This window comes from Lactuca sativa, chromosome 5 (assembly GCF_002870075.4).
Source record: "Lactuca sativa cultivar Salinas chromosome 5, Lsat_Salinas_v11, whole genome shotgun sequence".
Taxonomy (NCBI): Eukaryota; Viridiplantae; Streptophyta; class Magnoliopsida; order Asterales; family Asteraceae; genus Lactuca; species Lactuca sativa.
Genome location: NC_056627.2, coordinates 183,041,544 through 183,064,352, shown reverse-complemented (window position 1 = coordinate 183,064,352; position 22,809 = coordinate 183,041,544). Strand labels below are relative to the sequence as shown.

General features: G+C 36.7%; 2 protein-coding genes across 2 annotated transcripts; both read right to left on the bottom strand.

The window, feature by feature from the left end:
- Positions 1-540: 540 nt before the first annotated feature.
- LOC128126451 (laccase-17-like) lies at positions 541-3,001 on the bottom strand. The gene is made up of 6 exons (XM_052764387.1): positions 2,867-3,001; positions 2,643-2,794; positions 2,280-2,524; positions 2,031-2,159; positions 945-1,895; positions 541-842 (listed from the first exon to the last, which is right to left on the bottom strand). The coding sequence occupies exons 1-6, from the start codon at positions 2,954-2,956 to the stop codon at positions 712-714; spliced, it is 1,698 nt and encodes a 565-aa protein (XP_052620347.1). The 5' UTR covers positions 2,957-3,001; the 3' UTR covers positions 541-711.
- Positions 3,002-13,342: 10,341 nt separating this feature from the next.
- On the bottom strand, positions 13,343-15,805 carry LOC128126450 (laccase-17-like). The gene is made up of 6 exons (XM_052764386.1): positions 15,669-15,805; positions 15,445-15,596; positions 15,082-15,326; positions 14,833-14,961; positions 13,747-14,697; positions 13,343-13,644 (listed from the first exon to the last, which is right to left on the bottom strand). Exons 1-6 carry the CDS (start codon positions 15,756-15,758, stop codon positions 13,514-13,516), a joined length of 1,698 nt encoding a protein of 565 aa, XP_052620346.1. The 5' UTR covers positions 15,759-15,805; the 3' UTR covers positions 13,343-13,513.
- Between the last annotated feature and the right edge of the window lie 7,004 nt (positions 15,806-22,809).

Here is a 22,809-nt window from a genome sequence, read left to right as displayed (position 1 = left end):
TGATATATATTTTGTAATAGTTAATTATATTTGTTTCTTCTTGTCGTCAACAAATTATAGTATTTTTTGTGCATGTGCCTCTTTTACATATATGACGGGTTGTATGTTGCTAACTTAGCATCACCTTAGTTAATTAGTTATCGGAATCTTTGAAAGTACAAAAGGTTATATAAGTTGGTATTGGTTAACATTTCTAGGTGGAACCGTGTAATTTAATTTTTACCAGACGTCGATAGTTATTGTTGTCACTTAATTACACCTTATCAAAAACGGTTCTACTAGAAGCAATGTGTCATGTAGGTTTTAACAAATACGGTGGTAAACCGGGTTTTATAATGGGCTCCCATTCGTCGACTTTGCATTTGGCACGGTTGTGATGTCATGTACTTCATTCTAGCCAAGTCATATGATCATTATGGATGTAGTAGTAGTGAACGAAATGTTTTGCATAGATTTTCTAGTGTCCAAAATGCTTAGAATAACGTTTGTAACTCTACTTTTATATTCTTATCAACCCAAGATGAAAAAACAATCAATTCATACGCAAGAAATTGTTAGATTTTATTCAATGATGTACCTCCTCACATGAATTTAGTCAATCACTCACTATAACACATTCCGATGTTAAGTTGTAGAAAAACAATATATTCACATCCCTCAAACTTGAATTGTTGAAAAAAATTGATTGAAATGTTCCAAGCAACGGAAGCTTTAACATTTTGGAAGATCAGCCGGTGGAGGTAAGAGCTTTTGGTTAGGTAGTTCTCCATCCAAGACGAGCCATGCCATCTTCAAACCCCAACCGGTATGAACTTCCAAATGACAATGCATGAACCACACCCCTGGACAATATATAAGAAGAAGAATATATCAATGACAAACTAAAATAAATCATATATGCACCACAAGAAACCAAACTGAAATTACATGCATGAGTAACAAACCTGGGTTGTCCGCTAGAAATCGTATAGCAACCCACCCACCAGAAGGCACACCAACCGTGTTTCTTTCGATAGGGTCCACAAGATTGAAGTTCTTAGGGTCCTTCTTAGGATCGTAGTTTCCAAACCCTTGACCAACAACAAAGAAATTGAAGCCATGGAGATGAAGAGGGTGGCTTTCGGCACCAAGAATGCTGGTATCTTGCATGACCAACTCCACACTAGTATTGAAAGGAAGAACCATGAGCTTTGTACCATTGCTCACAAAGGTGTTATTTGGAGGAGTTCCGGTATAATTAAACCAATGCACTGGGTTGATAGGGAAATAAGGACTATAAACACCCTTCGATTTATTAAAGAAGTGGGACTGGAGAAGGGCAACACTTGGTTGTACGAATGACACATTATTTATGGATGCAGCGAATCTAGCCCCGTTCGGTCCTTGGCAAGTTCTATTTTGCGCACAAGGGGCCGTCCCAAGTCCTACTGTGAAAAATAAATGTTTGTCGATCTTCTGTGGGACATTAGCAGGAAATTTAGAGTTTGCCAAGCTTCGAAGTCTATTTGAAAACTTTGACACGAATGAAGTGTCATTTAAAGATGGTAATGTTGGTGTAAAGAGTGGAAGATTTTTCATCGGAACAGGTGACTCATATTCGAGAATACCAGCAACTGTGGAATTGTCAAAGGTTCCTTGACCCGTTACATATGGTCTAGCAGACATGAGAAAGTTGGCACCGGGAAATTTGGATTTGGTTTTAAGGAGGACGTTGGTGGTTTGACCAGGAGCTAGTATAAGCGTTTCAGTTTTGAAAGGTTTTACATAAATGGCATCAGCCTCAACAACGGTGAGGGTGTGGTTTGCTATGCTAAAAAAGAGTTCATCATTGAGTGCTGCGTTGATCAGTCGAAGGAGGTACGTCTTCCCGGTTTTTACCTTCAGCTTGAATGTGTCTGCAGATTTCATGAGCATTCTCATTCAGTCATGGTTTCTTTCAATACATATGTATACACGTATTCTATATATATAAATATGTATTCCAGGGGTGTACGTACGTACGTATGTAACAAAGGCTAGAAATACGGTACCTTTAGCAGAGCAATTGTACAAAGGTCCGGGAAGCCCATTGAAGGTATAGGCATCGGAAACATTTGGACCCCCACCGGTTTGTGTTGCTTGCGAAATTATAGCCTCTGGATCAGTATTGAACCACTCTCCTGTAGACATACAAAATTGTAATTACTCTCATGCATGCAAAACTGATGTAATTAAGTACAACATAGCTACAAGCTTAGAGATTAAAAGATTCAACAAAGTATATATGTACGTAGTTTTACCAAAGATGATGGGAACTTCTTTATAGGGCTTGGTAAAAGGGTAGGGGACATTAAGCTTTGGCAGAATGATGAGAGGACCATAAACACTTGCTCGTAACCATGATATATGTGCATGCCAAAACAATGTTCCTCTTTGTCCAATAACAGTGTAGTTGTACACATAACTCTGGCCAGTTTGTATGGGGCATTGAGTTATGTATGCTGGCCCATCGGCCCATCCACTCCGAAGTTGTCTAATACCATGCCTGTGTATATAGCATGCATGCATCAGAATCATATATAGTACGATGAGATTGTATTTAAAGTAATAATAATACGTTATAGAGCGTTAGAAAATACAAAATGTACAGCTCTTAATTATACCAATGGATTGTAATGTTACTGGAGACATGGTTAGTAACTTTTATAAGAAGCCGATCACCCTCTCGAGCGACAATACGTGGACCTGGAAATTTTCCATTGACCGTAACCATGCTTTTTGTGTGGCACAGTCGTGTCACGTTTTGCAGCTCGATCTGCATGAAAAAATAGATCAACTTGTTGGACTACAAATTAAAATGATAAGCATCATATGTAATGAGACATACGTTAAACTCATAGCTCCTGGTAGTTCCACCAATTGTATACAAAGGAAGCAGTGAAGTTATTGCTAACAATGACAAGAAAATTCCACCCATATCTTTGTGTCTGTCTTTCGTTGAAGATTATGAAAGCTGTTGCTACAGCATGAACCTTGCTATGATATCTGAACATATATATAGGTTGATGTCTAAGGATGATTTTGGCAGAGTCAACAACTCATTCTATTGCATCACCAACCGTTGTTCAAATGCAACTTTAGAGTGCTATCAAAGAGATCATATCCATCTGTCCTTTAAAAACCTTTCCTTTGTCGTAAGGACTAGGTCCCTAGGTCCCAATCTTAATTGAATATAACATAACACTTTATCTAGTCAAATTGTTAAAAATAAACCTAGTTTTAAAACCACCTGCTAGAAAACTTGAAAAGTTGAACATACATAATTAACAATATATGTTTTATCCATTATTTTTGGGGATGGAGTAAGCCACAGATTTGTTCGTTGTTGCTTGCTTCAGGAGAACATAGCAAAAACAACAATTAATACTAACAGAAATAACTCAAATAAATCAATTAATGTAATACATACACATAAAAAATTACAATTACGATCAGGTGAATTTGATTATATAGCTAGGCTAGTAAAATAGTACCTGTTCCTTTCAAACAATCTTTTCTTTACATGCATGTGCCTACAATGTACATAGGAGAAAAAGACACACAACGAACTTTGTGTGTGTGTGTTTTTTTTGTTTTTGTTTTTTTTTTTTTTTTTTATTATTAGAATTTTCATGCGTTTGTGCCTGCACGGAGTAGATTTTTAAAATTGTACGTATTTCACAAGTTAATTAGAGGAACAAACCAAAATTTGGCCGGTTATCATGTTAACGACGCTTTGTTGGCATGATGGTGTGGCGGCGTATAGGCCATGTCATCTATACATAGATATTATAATTATTTTTAATTTTTTCAAAATTTATAAAATCATATTAACCCTAGATGAGTGGGCCTCCTTTACACCTTTCTTCTTTAGAGCTCCTTCTCCTCTAAAGACTTCATCGTCTCTTCTAAAAACAAGAAATTCGTATGAAAGGTTTTTCTATATATTTTTCTTTACAGAGGGATTACATATATAGGGATTTGAACACAAAAAAAGAACTATACAAGAGATATGACAGTAACAACACCCAATAACTTCCATGTTTATATGATCTTCTCAATACTAGCCAAAGATAGTTTGATCTTATGAAATATTCACTCTCGCCAACATTCCCCCTCAAGCTGGGGAATGAATGTCGATCATTTACAGCTTGTCCAGAGAGTTACTAAATAGTCTTGCATTCATCGCCTTAGTTAGCATGTCAGCTAGCTGCTTCTTCGAGTTAACAAATGGCTAATTTATTGTTTTCTTATCGAGGTGGTCTTTAATAAAATGACGATCTAATTTAACATGTTTTGTTCGATCATGTTGAACTGGATTGTTTGCAATTTTCACAGCCGCTTGATTATCACAATAAAGATTCATAGCTTCCTTCACACCAATGCTAAGATCCCTTAGCACCCGTTTTACCCATAATAACTCACACACTCCATGAACCATGCCCCGAAACTCTGCTTTTGCACTTGATCGAGATACTAGTTTTTGTTTCTTACTTCTCCAAGTTATTAAGTTTCCTCCCACAAAAGTAAAATACCCTAAAGTGGACTTACCATCAGACTTATCTCCAGCCCAGTCGGCATCACCATAGCCCATGACTTCTAGATTTACATTCTTCGCAAAATAAAACCCCTTTCCTGGTGAAGACTTCAAATAGCGAAGGATTATATATACGAATTTCATGTGGTTTTCATTGGTGCATGCATAAAACGGCTAACTACACTTACCGCATATACAATATCAAGGCGTGTATGCGATAAATATATTAGTATTTCGACCAGTTTCTGATATCGTTCTTTGTTCGTTGGTACTTGAACCGACAAGAGAGTCAACCCGTGGTTAACGTCAACAGGTGTGTCAATCAGTTGACAGTCCAACATACATGTCTCGCAACGAGATCCAGTACATACTTCCGTTGGCACATTGTAATTCCCTGTTTAGACCTTGCCACCTCGATACCCAAAAAATATCTCAAGTTTCCAAGATCCTTTAGCTCAAATTCCTTACTCAATATTGCTTGTAGTTTGTTTATTTCATCAGGATCATTGCCAGTGTAACACCCCGTTTATTAAATAAATAAATAAATTGATGAGTGTATAGTTGCCCTTAAATCAATAATTATATAGCAAGGCGTTTGTCTCAAGGGTTAATTGTTACAATTTTAAAAGTCGGGGGTTAAAAGTGTATGTTCTGAATTTAATTTGAAGAGGATTTCGGAAGTCAGGGTGCGTTTGGTAATTAATGGACTTAAATTGAAAAGATTTGAAGGCTGAGGGGGTTAATTGGTAACTTCGGGACTTAATATGGAAGGAATTATGGAAGCAAGGGCTAAAGGATAAATTCTGGATTTAAATTGTAAAGATTTTGGAAGTTGGGGGCTGAATGGTAAATTTTGGATTAAAGTTGAAAAGATTTCTGAGGGGAAGGGGCTGTTTGGTAATTTTTGGGTTTAGTTTGGAAATGATATGGTGGTGAGGGACTGAACTTGTAAAATGGAAAGGATGTTTGAATAGTGACACGAGAATGAAACGTGGTACCCTTCCCTCCCTCTCGTTCAATGAAACAGCAAACCCTAAACCTAAAGGGATTCAGCCGACACCATCCTTGGAGCTCTCAGCCACTGTTTACATCGCAGGTCCGACGCCGCTGCTGCAAGGCCGCCGAACCACTGTTAACGCGACACCTGCTCCCAGAGACGTCGGGGGCAATCAGTAGGTCGTTGATGACCGAAGGAGGGCTGCATCATCGTCATGTGAGGGTCGTGAGTTGCCGGAACTGCAAGGTAGGTTACCCTCAACCAATCCTTCCTCTTTCCTTCTCTTTCTTTTGTTGGTTTGACGCCGTGTATAGCGGTTGTGGTCGCCGATGGTCATTGAACCGACGTTTCAGATTACTCCGGCGATAGCAGCCTCCTAGTCGGTTGTTTGGAGCTTTGTCCTCGATTCATTTCGTGTATATGTTGCTGCCACGAGCTGAATGCGTGGGTACGTGTGTTTGGCTTGAAAACCCACCGCCACCACCTCATGGTGGTGTTGGGTTTTGAGCGTTCTAACACTCCTAAGTGTACATGCAACCCTAAAAACCTTGGATCTATATTTTCTCTAATATACATGCAAATATGAACATCCAAAGTATTATCCTAATCTAGCATACAAAACAATAAAGATAGAATACGTACCTCTTTGATGTAGAAAGTCTTCATGAAGCTTGAGTGCCTAGTGCCCCAAGTGTGACACCTCAAATGGTTCATACAACACCAAATACACTTGGAATAACTTGAGAGAAATCTACACTTCATAAAATCGGCTAGCCCTTCTTTTTCTTCCATAGTGGCCGATTTTTCCAAGATTATGATCTTTATATAGTGTTACAATTAGGGTAAACCCTAATTGTCATGACTTTCCATTTCCTTGGATCCATGGGTTCAAATACACCATGGAGCATCCATGGAGCATCCTATGGGTTTTAGCCCAAGTTGATAATCCATGGACCATTAGCCCACTATACAAGTATGGATGATTTACACAATCAACCAATATATTTAATTAGTCTTCTTTTGATCACTTAATTAATCATAGATTAATTCTTGATCAATACTAATTAAATAATCCAATTAATATATTAGAACTTATAATATATTAATAATCCTTAAGTGTTATTTCTCTCATTATAGTCTATCCAAATGCATGATGCCATGCAACCCAAATGGACCATGTCGGGTCGGGTCAAGTCTCACCAATTATAGTTATGGACTTAGACATTAATCCAACAGTCTCCCACTTGGATAAGTCTAAAACTATTATTGCGTGTGACTTCAAGAACCGACTGGCAATCGTAGCTCTCAAAAGCTTCTGTTGAACTTTGACCTTGTAGATGAACTCTAACCTTTGTCAATGACTTGTACATTAGATAAGGGATCATATATTCCTCCATTCTAGATATCATATGGACTGAGACATGGGTTATAATCATTCTCTCTGTCCATTTTTTGTTTCCCGATTTCCGATTTATGACGACTGACTAATTGAACAAATCAAATCAGTCCTGGCCCGGCCGAGCACTTCCATTTGTCATCATCAAATCATCGAGGGCCCACAGATATCGCTTTTATCCCGAAGGTAAAAGGAATGGATAAACTTCGACTCATATGGCTTGTTCTAGAGTTTTTTATAAATGGGTTCTAAATTGGTTCAGTAAGTTTAAAACTTCTTTTAAATTGGTCCAAAACATTTTTTCTTCAAAGTTAAAACATGTTGCTATTTTATGTTAAGTTGAACATATATTAATTGTTTATAGTCTTTTTTCATAATTGTAGGTTGTCATTGATTGCATTTGTGAGGAGATGAATAAAGTACTTAAAGCATAACATGTATAAATAAAGGATGAACTTATGGCTAAACGTGAAGAAACTAACGCCAAAATTCAAAAAATCTCTAAGATATCTAATGAAATACTAAAGTTTACCCAATGCACTGACATGCCCACCTTGATTAAGTTGGGTTAATTTGTTTGTTTACGGGTTAGTGGATCCATAACTTGTAGCAAAAGACTCATTATCTCTTCCTAATTTGTTGGTATTTTGATTTAGTTATAAGTGTTTTTTAGGAGTCAAATAGATTATCTGACTAGTAGTAGTAGTGGACCTTTCTTTTATGAGTTTTTTTTAGTATTTAAAGATATGTAAGTTGTAGTTTTTTAATTAGATGGTATACAAAGAAAATTTCCCCAAAACGTATCTCTTCTCATGTACTTGTTTTTTTATTATGGTTGCAAGAAGCAAAGGTTTTCCAACACTTTGTATCAGAGCGAAGGTTGAAGAGGGTCGGTTTGAGAGTCGACATTCGAATGAGGGAGGAGCCTTTGACTGCAGGGAACTGAGAGCAGCAGAAGTCGTGGGTTGGCAACTAGTTTTGGACAGAAAAATCAGAAACAATGTATGTTTCGGGTCGGCCGTTGTCATGGGGAGATAGGAAGCATCATTCGAGACAAAAAGTGGTGATGAACACATGCGGTCTATAGATGTTGTGATCAAAGGGAAGTGTGGAATTGAAAGGTAAATCTGGTGGCAAGTTGTGTGTAGTCACCGGAAAATGGAGAGATTAACCGGTGTGCGAAAGAAAAAAGAGGTAAAGACTTCGACACAGGTGGCGTCGCATCAATTATTTTGGCGCGAGAAAGAAAACGGTAGAAGCGGTGGCTTTGTTTTCTTTACCGGTGGAATAATGCACTCGTGTCACAGAAGTGTTGTGCGCGAAGGAATTATGTATGGTGACAAAGAACAGCCGGGTGGTAGAAGACTTTAGATGTAACCGAGGCGGAGTCCGGGTGTTCGGGAAAGATCAAAAATCATGGTGGTTGTTGCCTTGGTAAACCATGTGGCCGGAAAAAGTTACAACTAGATTGTGTGGGGTTCGGTAATGATTATAACGGGTGGATCTCAGTATTCAGATGTTGTTGGTTAAAGCAGGTGTTGTCGACGAGCTTTGCAGGTGAAGTAGTTGGTAGGTTGACGGTGAACAAAGGCTATGAATGTGGTGGTCGGTTGTCCCTGAAAAGTTGAGATGGTTTAAGGTGAAGGCTGTTTTGACGAGATAGTTGTTGTGTATGAACAAAGTGAACAAACAACGATTAAGGGGTGATTGTTTGGTTAATCGTGTTTGTTTACACGTCAGTTGATCCAAAACTTGTAGCAAAAGACTTGATCATTATATCTTCTTACACTACTAGAAAAAAGGCCTTTTACGACGCTCATTGCGCGTCGTAAAACGCTCAGACGACGCGCAAATGCGTGTCAACGAAGGCCCTGTCATAAAGAGAGACGACGCGCTTTTGCGCGTCGTCTATAGACGACGCGCATTTACGACGCGCATTTATGACGCGCATTTACGACGCGCGGTTACGACACGCAATGCATATCAAGGAAGGCCCTGTCATAAAGGAAGACGATACGCATTCGCGTGTCGTAACCTTACGACGCGCGTGTTAATGACACGCAATGCGTATCAAGAAAGCCTCTGTCAAGAAAGGCCATGTCATAAATGAAGATGACACGCATGTTTGCGTATCATAATTTTAAATGTTAAAAAAAAAATTATTTTTTATAGATTTACTAATTTTCAAATTAAATTTGCATTTAATGCCTCACAATATAAAATAAAATATCATATACAAAAAATATAATCCATTTCATAAAATTTAATGTCTTACAATTCTATTTCTTACAATATATAAATTTACATGTAAAAACATCTCTACAGTCTACATGTTTCATGCTTGATTTCCATCTTTTATCGTTTTTAAAAACAAAAGTTCTAACAAGGAACCTTCTTTTAGTAATGCAAGTGATGCTCTTGATAAGCTGATATTCTTAAGTGTAACGGATCCCTCATTACTTGGAGATGCTGGTGAGCTTGAAATCCAAATTAAACCTGATCCAGAAAAAGGGACAATCACAATATCATAAGATTACTTACTTTTCTTCATTCTTGAATCTTTCCTCATAAAATACAACTCTACAAGAGATTTATAAACCTTTTTTTACCCTTATATTAAAAGTACAGTAGTAGGCATCAAATGAAATGTACGGTAAATGAGGGAGAGAAGCCACCTCTCAAAAGTAGTCAATTATTGAAATGTACTATTTCCTTTAAGGTTTTCAAGGATAAAATTGACATTTCTCAAGGTTTAGGTATCACTTACCAAATAAAAGCATTTCCGCAGACTAGAGCAATGCATGCATTCCATCGTACACAACAACATTTAACAGTTTATAAGATAAAAGGTAACCAATTAAGGTTGTAATGTTATTTTTCTTTATTTTTGAAATATGAAAGGAAATGGGAATAGATCTTACGTTCAGAAGGTATGACCGATCTGTTAAATTGTCGGCTTAAGCCCACAACAAATTTGCACATAACAATGAATTCCTGCCATGAAAAAACTTTATTTAATAAGATATGATGTCTACCCCATGAAATGGTCCCTGAAACTCCCCTTGAGGATCACAATAGTAAAGACTTAACTGTTCAGGCATGATGCCACTTCTTAACTGTTCACTTGTATTATCCTGCATATTTCTTGTCCAATATTGCTCAGAAGCTGGATTAACAAATACAGAGTTCGATTCATCAACAAGATTTGAATTGATATCAAATGAAGATGGCTGGACCATTCTAATATTAATGCTTTCATATACATGTTCCCATTGCTGCCAATTGGTTGGCATTTGTCGTTACAAGGAGTAGCACGAGAAGTGATAAAACTATGAAAACACAAGGATGCAAATCTTGGTGATTTTTGGATTGTATTGATGCTTTAATTATAACAATCATCCAAACAGCTCCTTAATACTTTAAACATAACACAAAAGTCATAAAACGCTCATCCAAACACCACCTTATACTACTCGACTTCCTCTTTAATACTTTAATTATAACACATAAGTCCTTTTAGGAGTCAAATAGATTATCCGATTAGTCGTAGTAGCGGTCCTTTCTTTTAGGAGTTTTCTCTAGTATTTAAAGATATGTAAGTTGAAGACTTTTAATTGGATGAAATACAAAGAAAATTGCCCAAAAATGTATCTCTTGTTCTCCTTGAAGATTTTTAATTGGATGAAATATAAAGAAAATTGCCTAAAAATGTATCTCTTGTTCTCCTTCTCCTGTACTTGTTTTTTTTATTATTGTTGTATGAAGCAAAGGTTTTCCAACATTTTAGACTTTCACATTTTCGCTTTTATGATATGGTTTCGATACGTTGAAATAGAATACGAATCTTTATTTTAGTACATGGATATTAGTGTTTTGGTTTTGAAAGTTGAATACTAAAGTTTTGAAACCGAATATTAATATTTTATTAGGTTTTGGAAAATAAAATTTGATTTTCATTCGTGAATTTTGGTTATAGAATAATGATAAATTTAAGACCTAGTATAGTGTGGCTAACTATAATAAGGACACCAATTAGAAACAAAAGAATTGGTCTTAGAAACAAAAGAATTGGTCATAATGGCTATAGATGATGAATTTTTAGACCTTCATCAATATTACATTAGCGACAGAGATTCGTCAAAGAGCAAATATATCATGAACAATTTTCGAAATTATAATTTGCCGATAAAATTGACTATTGAGGCAAAAAAAAAAAGTCATTTTCTAATTTCTTCACCACCAAGCATGGACATAGGTTACCAACGACTCTTTTTCCTCATGACGTTGGTCATTAGAGGCGTATTACCGAGAGAATTATCCGTCTCTAATACCACAATGTCAAATAACATATTTAAGGATAATATAATATGGAAAACCTAAGTGTCATACTATTGAAACAGTCTCTTTTTATGGCTATGCATGATATATATTTTGTAATAGTTAATTATATTATTTGTTTCTTTTTGTCATTAAGAAATTATAGTATTTGTTGCGCATGTGCTTCTTTTACATATACATATATGACTGGTTGTATGTTGCTAACTTAGCATCACACGTTATTTAATTAGTTATCAGAATCTTAGAAAGTACAAAAGGGTTATATAACTTGGTATTGGTTAACATTTATAGGTGGAACCGTGTAATTTAATTCTTACTAGACGTTGATAGTTATTGTTGTCACTTAATTTCACCTTATCGAAAACGGTTCTACTAGAAGCAATGTGTCATGTAGGTTTTAACAAATGCGGTGGTAAACCGGGTTTTATAATGGGCTCACATTTGTCAACTTTGCATTTGGCCTGGATGTGATGTCATGTACTTCATTCTAGCCAAGTCATATGATCATTATGGATGTAGTAGTAGTGAACAAAATGTTTTGCATAGATTTTCAAGTGTCCAAAATGCTTAGAATAACATTTGTAATTCTACTTTTATATTCTAATCAACCCAAGATAAAAAAAAACAATCAATTCATACGCAAGAAATTGTTAGATTTTATTCAATTATGTACTACCTCCTCAAATGAATTTAATCAACTCACTATAACACATCCAATTAGTGGTGGTAGCGGTCCTTTCTTTTAGGAGTTTTCTCTAGTATTTAAAGATATGTAAGTTGAAGTTTTTTAATTGGATGGAATACAAAGAAAATTACCCCAAAATGTATCTCTTGTCCTCCTTCTCCTGTACTCGTTTTTTAATTATTGTTGCATAAAGCAAAGGTTTTCCAACATATTAGACTTTCACATTTTGGCTTTTATGATATGGGTTCGATACTTTGAAATAAAATATGAATCTTTATTTTAGTACATGGATATTAGTGTTTTGGTTTTGAAAGTTGAATACTAAGGTTTTGAAACCGAATATTAATATTTGATTAGGTTTTGGAAAATAAAATTCGATTTTCATTTGTGAATTTTGGTTATAGAATAATGATAAATTTAAGACCTAGTATAGTGTGGCTAACTATAATAAGGGCACCAATTAGAAACAAAAGAATTGGTCATAATGCATATAAATGATGGATTTTTAGACCTTCATCAATATTACATTAGCGACAGAGATTCGAGAAAGAGCAAATATATCATGAACAATTTGCGAAATGATAATTTGCCGCTAAAAGTGACTACTGAGGCCAAAAAAAAAAGGTCCTTTGCTAATTTCTTCACCACTAAGCACGGACATAGGTTACCAACGACTATTTTTCCTCATGGCGTTGGTCATTCGAGGCGTATTTCAGAGGGAATTATCCGTCTCTAATACCACAATGTCAAATAGCATATTTAAGGATAATATAATATGGAAAACATAAGTGTCATACTATTGAAACAATACTCTCCTTTTATGGCTATGCATGATATATATTTTGTAATAGTTAATTATATTTGTTTCTTCTTGTCGTCAACAAATTATAGTATTTTTTGTGCATGTGCCTCTTTTACATATATGACGGGTTGTATGTTGCTAACTTAGCATCACCTTAGTTAATTAGTTATCGGAATCTTTGAAAGTACAAAAGGTTATATAAGTTGGTATTGGTTAACATTTCTAGGTGGAACCGTGTAATTTAATTTTTACCAGACGTCGATAGTTATTGTTGTCACTTAATTACACCTTATCGAAAACGGTTCTACTAGAAGCAATGTGTCATGTAGGTTTTAACAAATACGGTGGTAAACCGGGTTTTATAATGGGCTCCCATTCGTCGACTTTGCATTTGGCACGCTTGTGATGTCATGTACTTCATTCTAGCCAAGTCATATGATCATTATGGATGTAGTAGTAGTGAACGAAATGTTTTGCATAGATTTTCTAGTGTCCAAAATGCTTAGAATAACGTTTGTAACTCTACTTTTATATTCTTATCAACCCAAGATGAAAAAACAATCAATTCATACGCAAGAAATTGTTAGATTTTATTCAATGATGTACCTCCTCACATGAATTTAGTCAATCACTCACTATAACACATTCCGATGTTAAGTTGTAGAAAAACAATATATTCACATCCCTCAAACTTGAATTGTTGAAAAAAATTGATTGAAATGTTCCAAGCAACGGAAGCTTTAACATTTTGGAAGATCAGCCGGTGGAGGTAAGAGCTTTTGGTTAGGTAGTTCTCCATCCAAGACGAGCCATGCCATCTTCAAACCCCAACCGGTATGAACTTCCAAATGACAATGCATGAACCACACCCCTGGACAATATATAAGAAGAAGAATATATCAATGACAAACTAAAATAAATCATATATGCACCACAAGAAACCAAACTGAAATTACATGCATGAGTAACAAACCTGGGTTGTCCGCTAGAAATCGTATAGCAACCCACCCACCAGAAGGCACACCAACCGTGTTTCTTTCGATAGGGTCCACAAGATTGAAGTTCTTAGGGTCCTTCTTAGGATCGTAGTTTCCAAACCCTTGACCAACAACAAAGAAATTGAAGCCATGGAGATGAAGAGGGTGGCTTTCGGCACCAAGAATGCTGGTATCTTGCATGACCAACTCCACACTAGTATTGAAAGGAAGAACCATGAGCTTTGTACCATTGCTCACAAAGGTGTTATTTGGAGGAGTTCCGGTATAATTAAACCAATGCACTGGGTTGATAGGGAAATAAGGACTATAAACACCCTTCGATTTATTAAAGAAGTGGGACTGGAGAAGGGCAACACTTGGTTGTACGAATGACACATTATTTATGGATGCAGCGAATCTAGCCCCGTTCGGTCCTTGGCAAGTTCTATTTTGCGCACAAGGGGCCGTCCCAAGTCCTACTGTGAAAAATAAATGTTTGTCGATCTTCTGTGGGACATTAGCAGGAAATTTAGAGTTTGCCAAGCTTCGAAGTCTATTTGAAAACTTTGACACGAATGAAGTGTCATTTAAAGATGGTAATGTTGGTGTAAAGAGTGGAAGATTTTTCATCGGAACAGGTGACTCATATTCGAGAATACCAGCAACTGTGGAATTGTCAAAGGTTCCTTGACCCGTTACATATGGTCTAGCAGACATGAGAAAGTTGGCACCGGGAAATTTGGATTTGGTTTTAAGGAGGACGTTGGTGGTTTGACCAGGAGCTAGTATAAGCGTTTCAGTTTTGAAAGGTTTTACATAAATGGCATCAGCCTCAACAACGGTGAGGGTGTGGTTTGCTATGCTAAAAAAGAGTTCATCATTGAGTGCTGCGTTGATCAGTCGAAGGAGGTACGTCTTCCCGGTTTTTACCTTCAGCTTGAATGTGTCTGCAGATTTCATGAGCATTCTCATTCAGTCATGGTTTCTTTCAATACATATGTATACACGTATTCTATATATATAAATATGTATTCCAGGGGTGTACGTACGTACGTATGTAACAAAGGCTAGAAATACGGTACCTTTAGCAGAGCAATTGTACAAAGGTCCGGGAAGCCCATTGAAGGTATAGGCATCGGAAACATTTGGACCCCCACCGGTTTGTGTTGCTTGCGAAATTATAGCCTCTGGATCAGTATTGAACCACTCTCCTGTAGACATACAAAATTGTAATTACTCTCATGCATGCAAAACTGATGTAATTAAGTACAACATAGCTACAAGCTTAGAGATTAAAAGATTCAACAAAGTATATATGTACGTAGTTTTACCAAAGATGATGGGAACTTCTTTATAGGGCTTGGTAAAAGGGTAGGGGACATTAAGCTTTGGCAGAATGATGAGAGGACCATAAACACTTGCTCGTAACCATGATATATGTGCATGCCAAAACAATGTTCCTCTTTGTCCAATAACAGTGTAGTTGTACACATAACTCTGGCCAGTTTGTATGGGGCATTGAGTTATGTATGCTGGCCCATCGGCCCATCCACTCCGAAGTTGTCTAATACCATGCCTGTGTATATAGCATGCATGCATCAGAATCATATATAGTACGATGAGATTGTATTTAAAGTAATAATAATACGTTATAGAGCGTTAGAAAATACAAAATGTACAGCTCTTAATTATACCAATGGATTGTAATGTTACTGGAGACATGGTTAGTAACTTTTATAAGAAGCCGATCACCCTCTCGAGCGACAATACGTGGACCTGGAAATTTTCCATTGACCGTAACCATGCTTTTTGTGTGGCACAGTCGTGTCACGTTTTGCAGCTCGATCTGCATGAAAAAATAGATCAACTTGTTGGACTACAAATTAAAATGATAAGCATCATATGTAATGAGACATACGTTAAACTCATAGCTCCTGGTAGTTCCACCAATTGTATACAAAGGAAGCAGTGAAGTTATTGCTAACAATGACAAGAAAATTCCACCCATATCTTTGTGTCTGTCTTTCGTTGAAGATTATGAAAGCTGTTGCTACAGCATGAACCCTGCTATGATATCTGAACATATATATAGGTTGATGTCTAAGGATGATTTTGGCAGAGTCAACAACTCATTCTATTGCATCACCAACCGTTGTTCAAATGCAACTTTAGAGTGCTATCAAAGAGATCATATCCATCTGTCCTTTAAAAACCTTTCCTTTGTCGTAAGGACTAGGTCCCTAGGTCCCAATCTTAATTGAATATAACATAACACTTTATCTAGTCAAATTGTTAAAAATAAACCTAGTTTTAAAACCACCTGCTAGAAAACTTGAAAAGTTGAACATACATAATTAACAATATATGTTTTATCCATTATTTTTGGGGATGGAGTAAGCCACAGATTTGTTCGTTGTTGCTTGCTTCAGGAGAACATAGCAAAAACAACAATTAATACTAACAGAAATAACTCAAATAAATCAATTAATGTAATACATACACATAAAAAATTACAATTACGATCAGGTGAATTTGATTATATAGCTAGGCTAGTAAAATAGTACCTGTTCCTTTCAAACAATCTTTTCTTTACATGCATGTGCCTACAATGTACATAGGAGAAAAAGACACACAACGAACTTTGTGTGTGTGTGTTTTTTTTGTTTTGTTTTTTTTTTTTTTTTTTTTATTATTAGAATTTTCATGCGTTTGTGCCTGCACGGAGTAGATTTTTAAAATTGTACGTATTTCACAAGTTAATTAGAGGAACAAACCAAAATTTGGCCGGTTATCATGTTAACGACGCTTTGTTGGCATGATGGTGTGGCGGCGTATAGGCCATGTCATCTATACATAGATATTATAATTATTTTTAATTTTTTCAAAATTTATAAAATCATATTAACCCTAGATGAGTGGGCCTCCTTTACACCTTTCTTCTTTAGAGCTCCTTCTCCTCTAAAGACTTCATCGTCTCTTCTAAAAACAAGAAATTCGTATGAAAGGTTTTTCTATATATTTTTCTTTACAGAGGGATTACATATATAGGGATTTGAACACAAAAAAAGAACTATACAAGAGATATGACAGTAACAACACCCAATAACTTCCATGTTTATATGATCTTCTCAATACTAGCCAAAGATAGTTTGATCTTATGAAATATTCACTCTCGCCAACATTCCCCCTCAAGCTGGGGAATGAATGTCGATCATTTACAGCTTGTCCAGAGAGTTACTAAAGAGTCTTGCATTCATCGCCTTAGTTAGCATGTCAGCTAGCTGCTTCTTCGAGTTAACAAATGGCTAATTTATTGTTTTCTTATCGAGGTGGTCTTTAATAAAATGACGATCTAATTTAACATGTTTTGTTCGATCATGTTGAACTGGATTGTTTGCAATTTTCACAGCCGCTTGATTATCACAATAAAGATTCATAGCTTCCTTCACACCAATGCTAAGATCCCTTAGCACCCGTTTTACCCATAATAACTCACACACTCCATGAACCATGCCCCGAAACTCTGCTTTTGCACTTGATCGAGATACTAGTTTTTGTTTCTTACTTCTCCAAGTTATTAAGTTTCCTCCCACAAAAGTAAAATACCCTAAAGTGGACTTACCATCAGACTTATCTCCAGCCCAGTCAGCATCACCATAGCCCATGACTTCTAGATTTACATTCTTCGCAAAATAAAACCCCTTTCCTGGTGAAGACTTCAAATAGCGAAGGATTATATATACGAATTTCATGTGGCTTTCATTGGGTGCATGCATAAAACGGCTAACTACACTTACCGCATATGCAATATCAAGGCGTGTATGCGATAAATATATTAGTATTTCGACCAGTTTCTGATATCGTTCTTTGTTCGTTGGTACTTGAACCGACAAGAGAGTCAACCCGTGGTTAACGTCAACAGGTGTGTCAATCAGTTGACAGTCCAACATACATGTCTCGCAACGAGATCCAGTACATACTTCCGTTGGCACATTGTAATTCCCTGTTTAGACCTTGCCACCTCGATACCCAAAAAATATCTCAAGTTTCCAAGATCCTTTAGCTCAAATTCCTTACTCAATATTGCTTGTAGTTTGTTTATTTCATCAGGATCATTGCCAGTGTAACACCCCGTTTATTAAATAAATAAATAAATTGATGAGTGTATAGTTGCCCTTAAATCAATAATTATATAGCAAGGCGTTTGTCTCAAGGGTTAATTGTTACAATTTTAAAAGTCGGGGGTTAAAAGTGTATGTTCTGAATTTAATTTGAAGAGGATTTCGGAAGTCAGGGTGCGTTTGGTAATTAATGGACTTAAATTGAAAAGATTTGAAGGCTGAGGGGGTTAATTGGTAACTTCGGGACTTAATATGGAAGGAATTATGGAAGCAAGGGCTAAAGGATAAATTCTGGATTTAAATTGTAAAGATTTTGGAAGTTGGGGGCTGAATGGTAAATTTTGGATTAAAGTTGAAAAGATTTCTGAGGGGAAGGGGCTGTTTGGTAATTTTTGGGTTTAGTTTGGAAATGATATGGTGGTGAGGGACTGAACTTGTAAAATGGAAAGGATGTTTGAATAGTGACACGAGAATGAAACCTGGTACCCTTCCCTCCCTCTCGTTCAATGAAACAGCAAACCCTAAACCTAAAGGGATTCAGCCGACACCATCCTTGGAGCTCTCAGCCACTGTTTACATCGCAGGTCCGACGCCGCTGCTGCAAGGCCGCCGAACCACTGTTAACGCGACACCTGCTCCCAGAGACGTCGGGGGCAATCAGTAGGTCGTTGATGACCGAAGGAGGGCTGCATCATCGTCATGTAAGGGTCGTGAGTTGCCGGAACTGCAAGGTAGGTTACCCTCAACCAATCCTTCCTCTTTCCTTCTCTTTCTTTTGTTGGTTTGACGCCGTGTATAGCGGTTGTGGTCGCCGATGGTCATTGAACCGACGTTTCAGATTACTCCGGCGATAGCAGCCTCTTAGTCGGTTGTTTGGAGCTTTGTCCTCGATTCATTTCGTGTATATGTTGCTGCCACGAGCTGAATGCGTGGGTACGTGTGTTTGGCTTGAAAACCCACCGCCACCACCTCATGGTGGTGTTGGGTTTTGAGCGTTCTAACACTCCTAAGTGTACATGCAACCCTAAAAACCTTGGATCTATATTTTCTCTAATATACATGCAAATATGAACATCCAAAGTATTATCCTAATCTAGCATACAAAACAATAAAGATAGAATACGTACCTCTTTGATGTAGAAAGTCTTCATGAAGCTTGAGTGCCTAGTGCCCCAAGTGTGACACCTCAAATGGTTCATACAACACCAAATACACTTGGAATAACTTGAGAGAAATCTACACTTCATAAAATCGGCTAGCCCTTCTTTTTCTTCCATAGTGGCCGATTTTTCCAAGATTATGATCTTTATATAGTGTTACAATTAGGGTAAACCCTAATTGTCATGACTTTCCATTTCCTTGGATCCATGGGTTCAAATACACCATGGAGCATCCATGGAGCATCCTATGGGTTTTAGCCCAAGTTGATAATCCATGGACCATTAGCCCACTATACAAGTATGGATGATTTACACAATCAACCAATATATTTAATTAGTCTTCTTTTGATCACTTAATTAATCATAGATTAATTCTTGATCAATACTAATTAAATAATCCAATTAATATATTAGAACTTATAATATATTAATAATCCTTAAGTGTTATTTCTCTCATTATAGTCTATCCAAATGCATGATGCCATGCAACCCAAATGGACCATGTCGGGTCGGGTCAAGTCTCACCAATTATAGTTATGGACTTAGACATTAATCCAACAGTCTCCCACTTGGATAAGTCTAAAACTATTATTGCGTGTGACTTCAAGAACCGACTGGCAATCGTAGCTCTCAAAAGCTTCTGTTGAACTTTGACCTTGTAGATGAACTCTAACCTTTGTCAATGACTTGTACATTAGATAAGGGATCATATATTCCTCCATTCTAGATATCATATGGACTGAGACATGGATTATAATCATTCTCTCTGTCCATTTTTTGTTTCCCGATTTCCGATTTATGACGACTGACTAATTGAACAAATCAAATCAGTCCTGGCCCGGCCGAGCACTTCCATTTGTCATCATCAAATCATCGAGGGCCCACAGATATCGCTTTTATCCCGAAGGTAAAAGGAATGGATAAACTTCGACTCATATGGCTTGTTCTAGAGTTTTTTATAAATGGGTTCTAAATTGGTTCAGTAAGTTTAAAACTTCTTTTAAATTGGTCCAAAACATTTTTTCTTCAAAGTTAAAACATGTTGCTATTTTATGTTAAGTTGAACATATATTAATTGTTTATAGTCTTTTTTCATAATTGTAGGTTGTCATTGATTGCATTTGTGAGGAGATGAATAAAGTACTTAAAGCATAACATGTATAAATAAAGGATGAACTTATGGCTAAACGTGAAGAAACTAACGCCAAAATTCAAAAAATCTCTAAGATATCTAATGAAATACTAAAGTTTACCCAATGCACTGACATGCCCACCTTGATTAAGTTGGGTTAATTTGTTTGTTTACGGGTTAGTGGATCCATAACTTGTAGCAAAAGACTCATTATCTCTTCCTAATTTGTTGGTATTTTGATTTAGTTATAAGTGTTTTTTAGGAGTCAAATAGATTATCTGACTAGTAGTAGTAGTGGACCTTTCTTTTATGAGTTTTTTTTAGTATTTAAAGATATGTAAGTTGTAGTTTTTTAATTAGATGGTATACAAAGAAAATTTCCCCAAAACGTATCTCTTCTCATGTACTTGTTTTTTTATTATGGTTGCAAGAAGCAAAGGTTTTCCAACACTTTGTATCAGAGCGAAGGTTGAAGAGGGTCGGTTTGAGAGTCGACATTCGAATGAGGGAGGAGCCTTTGACTGCAGGGAACTGAGAGCAGCAGAAGTCGTGGGTTGGCAACTAGTTTTGGACAGAAAAATCAGAAACAATGTATGTTTCGGGTCGGCCGTTGTCATGGGGAGATAGGAAGCATCATTCGAGACAAAAAGTGGTGATGAACACATGCGGTCTATAGATGTTGTGATCAAAGGGAAGTGTGGAATTGAAAGGTAAATCTGGTGGCAAGTTGTGTGTAGTCACCGGAAAATGGAGAGATTAACCGGTGTGCGAAAGAAAAAAGAGGTAAAGACTTCGACACAGGTGGCGTCGCATCAATTATTTTGGCGCGGGAAAGAAAACGGTAGAAGCGGTGGCTTTGTTTTCTTTACCGGTGGAATAATGCACTCGTGTCACAGAAGTGTTGTGCGCGAAGGAATTATGTATGGTGACAAAGAACAGCCGGGTGGTAGAAGACTTTAGATGTAACCGAGGCGGAGTCCGGGTGTTCGGGAAAGATCAAAAATCATGGTGGTTGTTGCCTTGGTAAACCATGTGGCCGGAAAAAGTTACAACTAGATTGTGTGGGGTTCGGTAATGATTATAACGGGTGGATCTCAGTATTCAGATGTTGTTGGTTAAAGCAGGTGTTGTCGACGAGCTTTGCAGGTGAAGTAGTTGGTAGGTTGACGGTGAACAAAGGCTATGAATGTGGTGGTCGGTTGTCCCTGAAAAGTTGAGATGGTTTAAGGTGAAGGCTGTTTTGACGAGATAGTTGTTGTGTATGAACAAAGTGAACAAACAACGATTAAGGGGTGATTGTTTGGTTAATCGTGTTTGTTTACACGTCAGTTGATCCAAAACTTGTAGCAAAAGACTTGATCATTATATCTTCTTACACTACTAGAAAAAAGGCCTTTTACGACGCTCATTGCGCGTCGTAAAACGCTCAGACGACGCGCAAATGCGTGTCAACGAAGGCCCTGTCATAAAGAGAGACGACGCGCTTTTGCGCGTCGTCTATAGACGACGCGCATTTACGACGCGCATTTATGACGCGCATTTACGACGCGCGGTTACGACACGCAATGCATATCAAGGAAGGCCCTGTCATAAAGGAAGACGATACGCATTCGCGTGTCGTAACCTTACGACGCGCGTGTTAATGACACGCAATGCGTATCAAGAAAGCCTCTGTCAAGAAAGGCCATGTCATAAATGAAGATGACACGCATGTTTGCGTATCATAATTTTAAATGTTAAAAAAAAAATTATTTTTTATAGATTTACTAATTTTCAAATTAAATTTGCATTTAATGCCTCACAATATAAAATAAAATATCATATACAAAAAATATAATCCATTTCATAAAATTTAATGTCTTACAATTCTATTTCTTACAATATATAAATTTACATGTAAAAACATCTCTACAGTCTACATGTTTCATGCTTGATTTCCATCTTTTATCGTTTTTAAAAACAAAAGTTCTAACAAGGAACCTTCTTTTAGTAATGCAAGTGATGCTCTTGATAAGCTGATATTCTTAAGTGTAACGGATCCCTCATTACTTGGAGATGCTGGTGAGCTTGAAATCCAAATTAAACCTGATCCAGAAAAAGGGACAATCACAATATCATAAGATTACTTACTTTTCTTCATTCTTGAATCTTTCCTCATAAAATACAACTCTACAAGAGATTTATAAACCTTTTTTTACCCTTATATTAAAAGTACAGTAGTAGGCATCAAATGAAATGTACGGTAAATGAGGGAGAGAAGCCACCTCTCAAAAGTAGTCAATTATTGAAATGTACTATTTCCTTTAAGGTTTTCAAGGATAAAATTGACATTTCTCAAGGTTTAGGTATCACTTACCAAATAAAAGCATTTCCGCAGACTAGAGCAATGCATGCATTCCATCGTACACAACAACATTTAACAGTTTATAAGATAAAAGGTAACCAATTAAGGTTGTAATGTTATTTTTCTTTATTTTTGAAATATGAAAGGAAATGGGAATAGATCTTACGTTCAGAAGGTATGACCGATCTGTTAAATTGTCGGCTTAAGCCCACAACAAATTTGCACATAACAATGAATTCCTGCCATGAAAAAACTTTATTTAATAAGATATGATGTCTACCCCATGAAATGGTCCCTGAAAC

Coding starts and splice junctions, on each gene's coding strand:
- LOC128126451 (XM_052764387.1), bottom strand. CDS start 2,956: ATGGGTGGAATTTTCTTGTCATTGTTAGCAATAACTTCACTGCTTCCT. Junction 2,160..2,279: donor AGAAGTTCCCATCATCTTTG/GTAAAACTACGT, acceptor GTATGTCTACAG/GAGAGTGGTTCAATACTGAT. Junction 843..944: donor ATTTCTAGCGGACAACCCAG/GTTTGTTACTCA, acceptor TATATTGTCCAG/GGGTGTGGTTCATGCATTGT.
- LOC128126450 (XM_052764386.1), bottom strand. CDS start 15,758: ATGGGTGGAATTTTCTTGTCATTGTTAGCAATAACTTCACTGCTTCCT. Junction 15,597..15,668: donor CCAGGAGCTATGAGTTTAAC/GTATGTCTCATT, acceptor TTTTTCATGCAG/ATCGAGCTGCAAAACGTGAC. Junction 14,698..14,832: donor GTACAATTGCTCTGCTAAAG/GTACCGTATTTC, acceptor TGAAATCTGCAG/ACACATTCAAGCTGAAGGTA.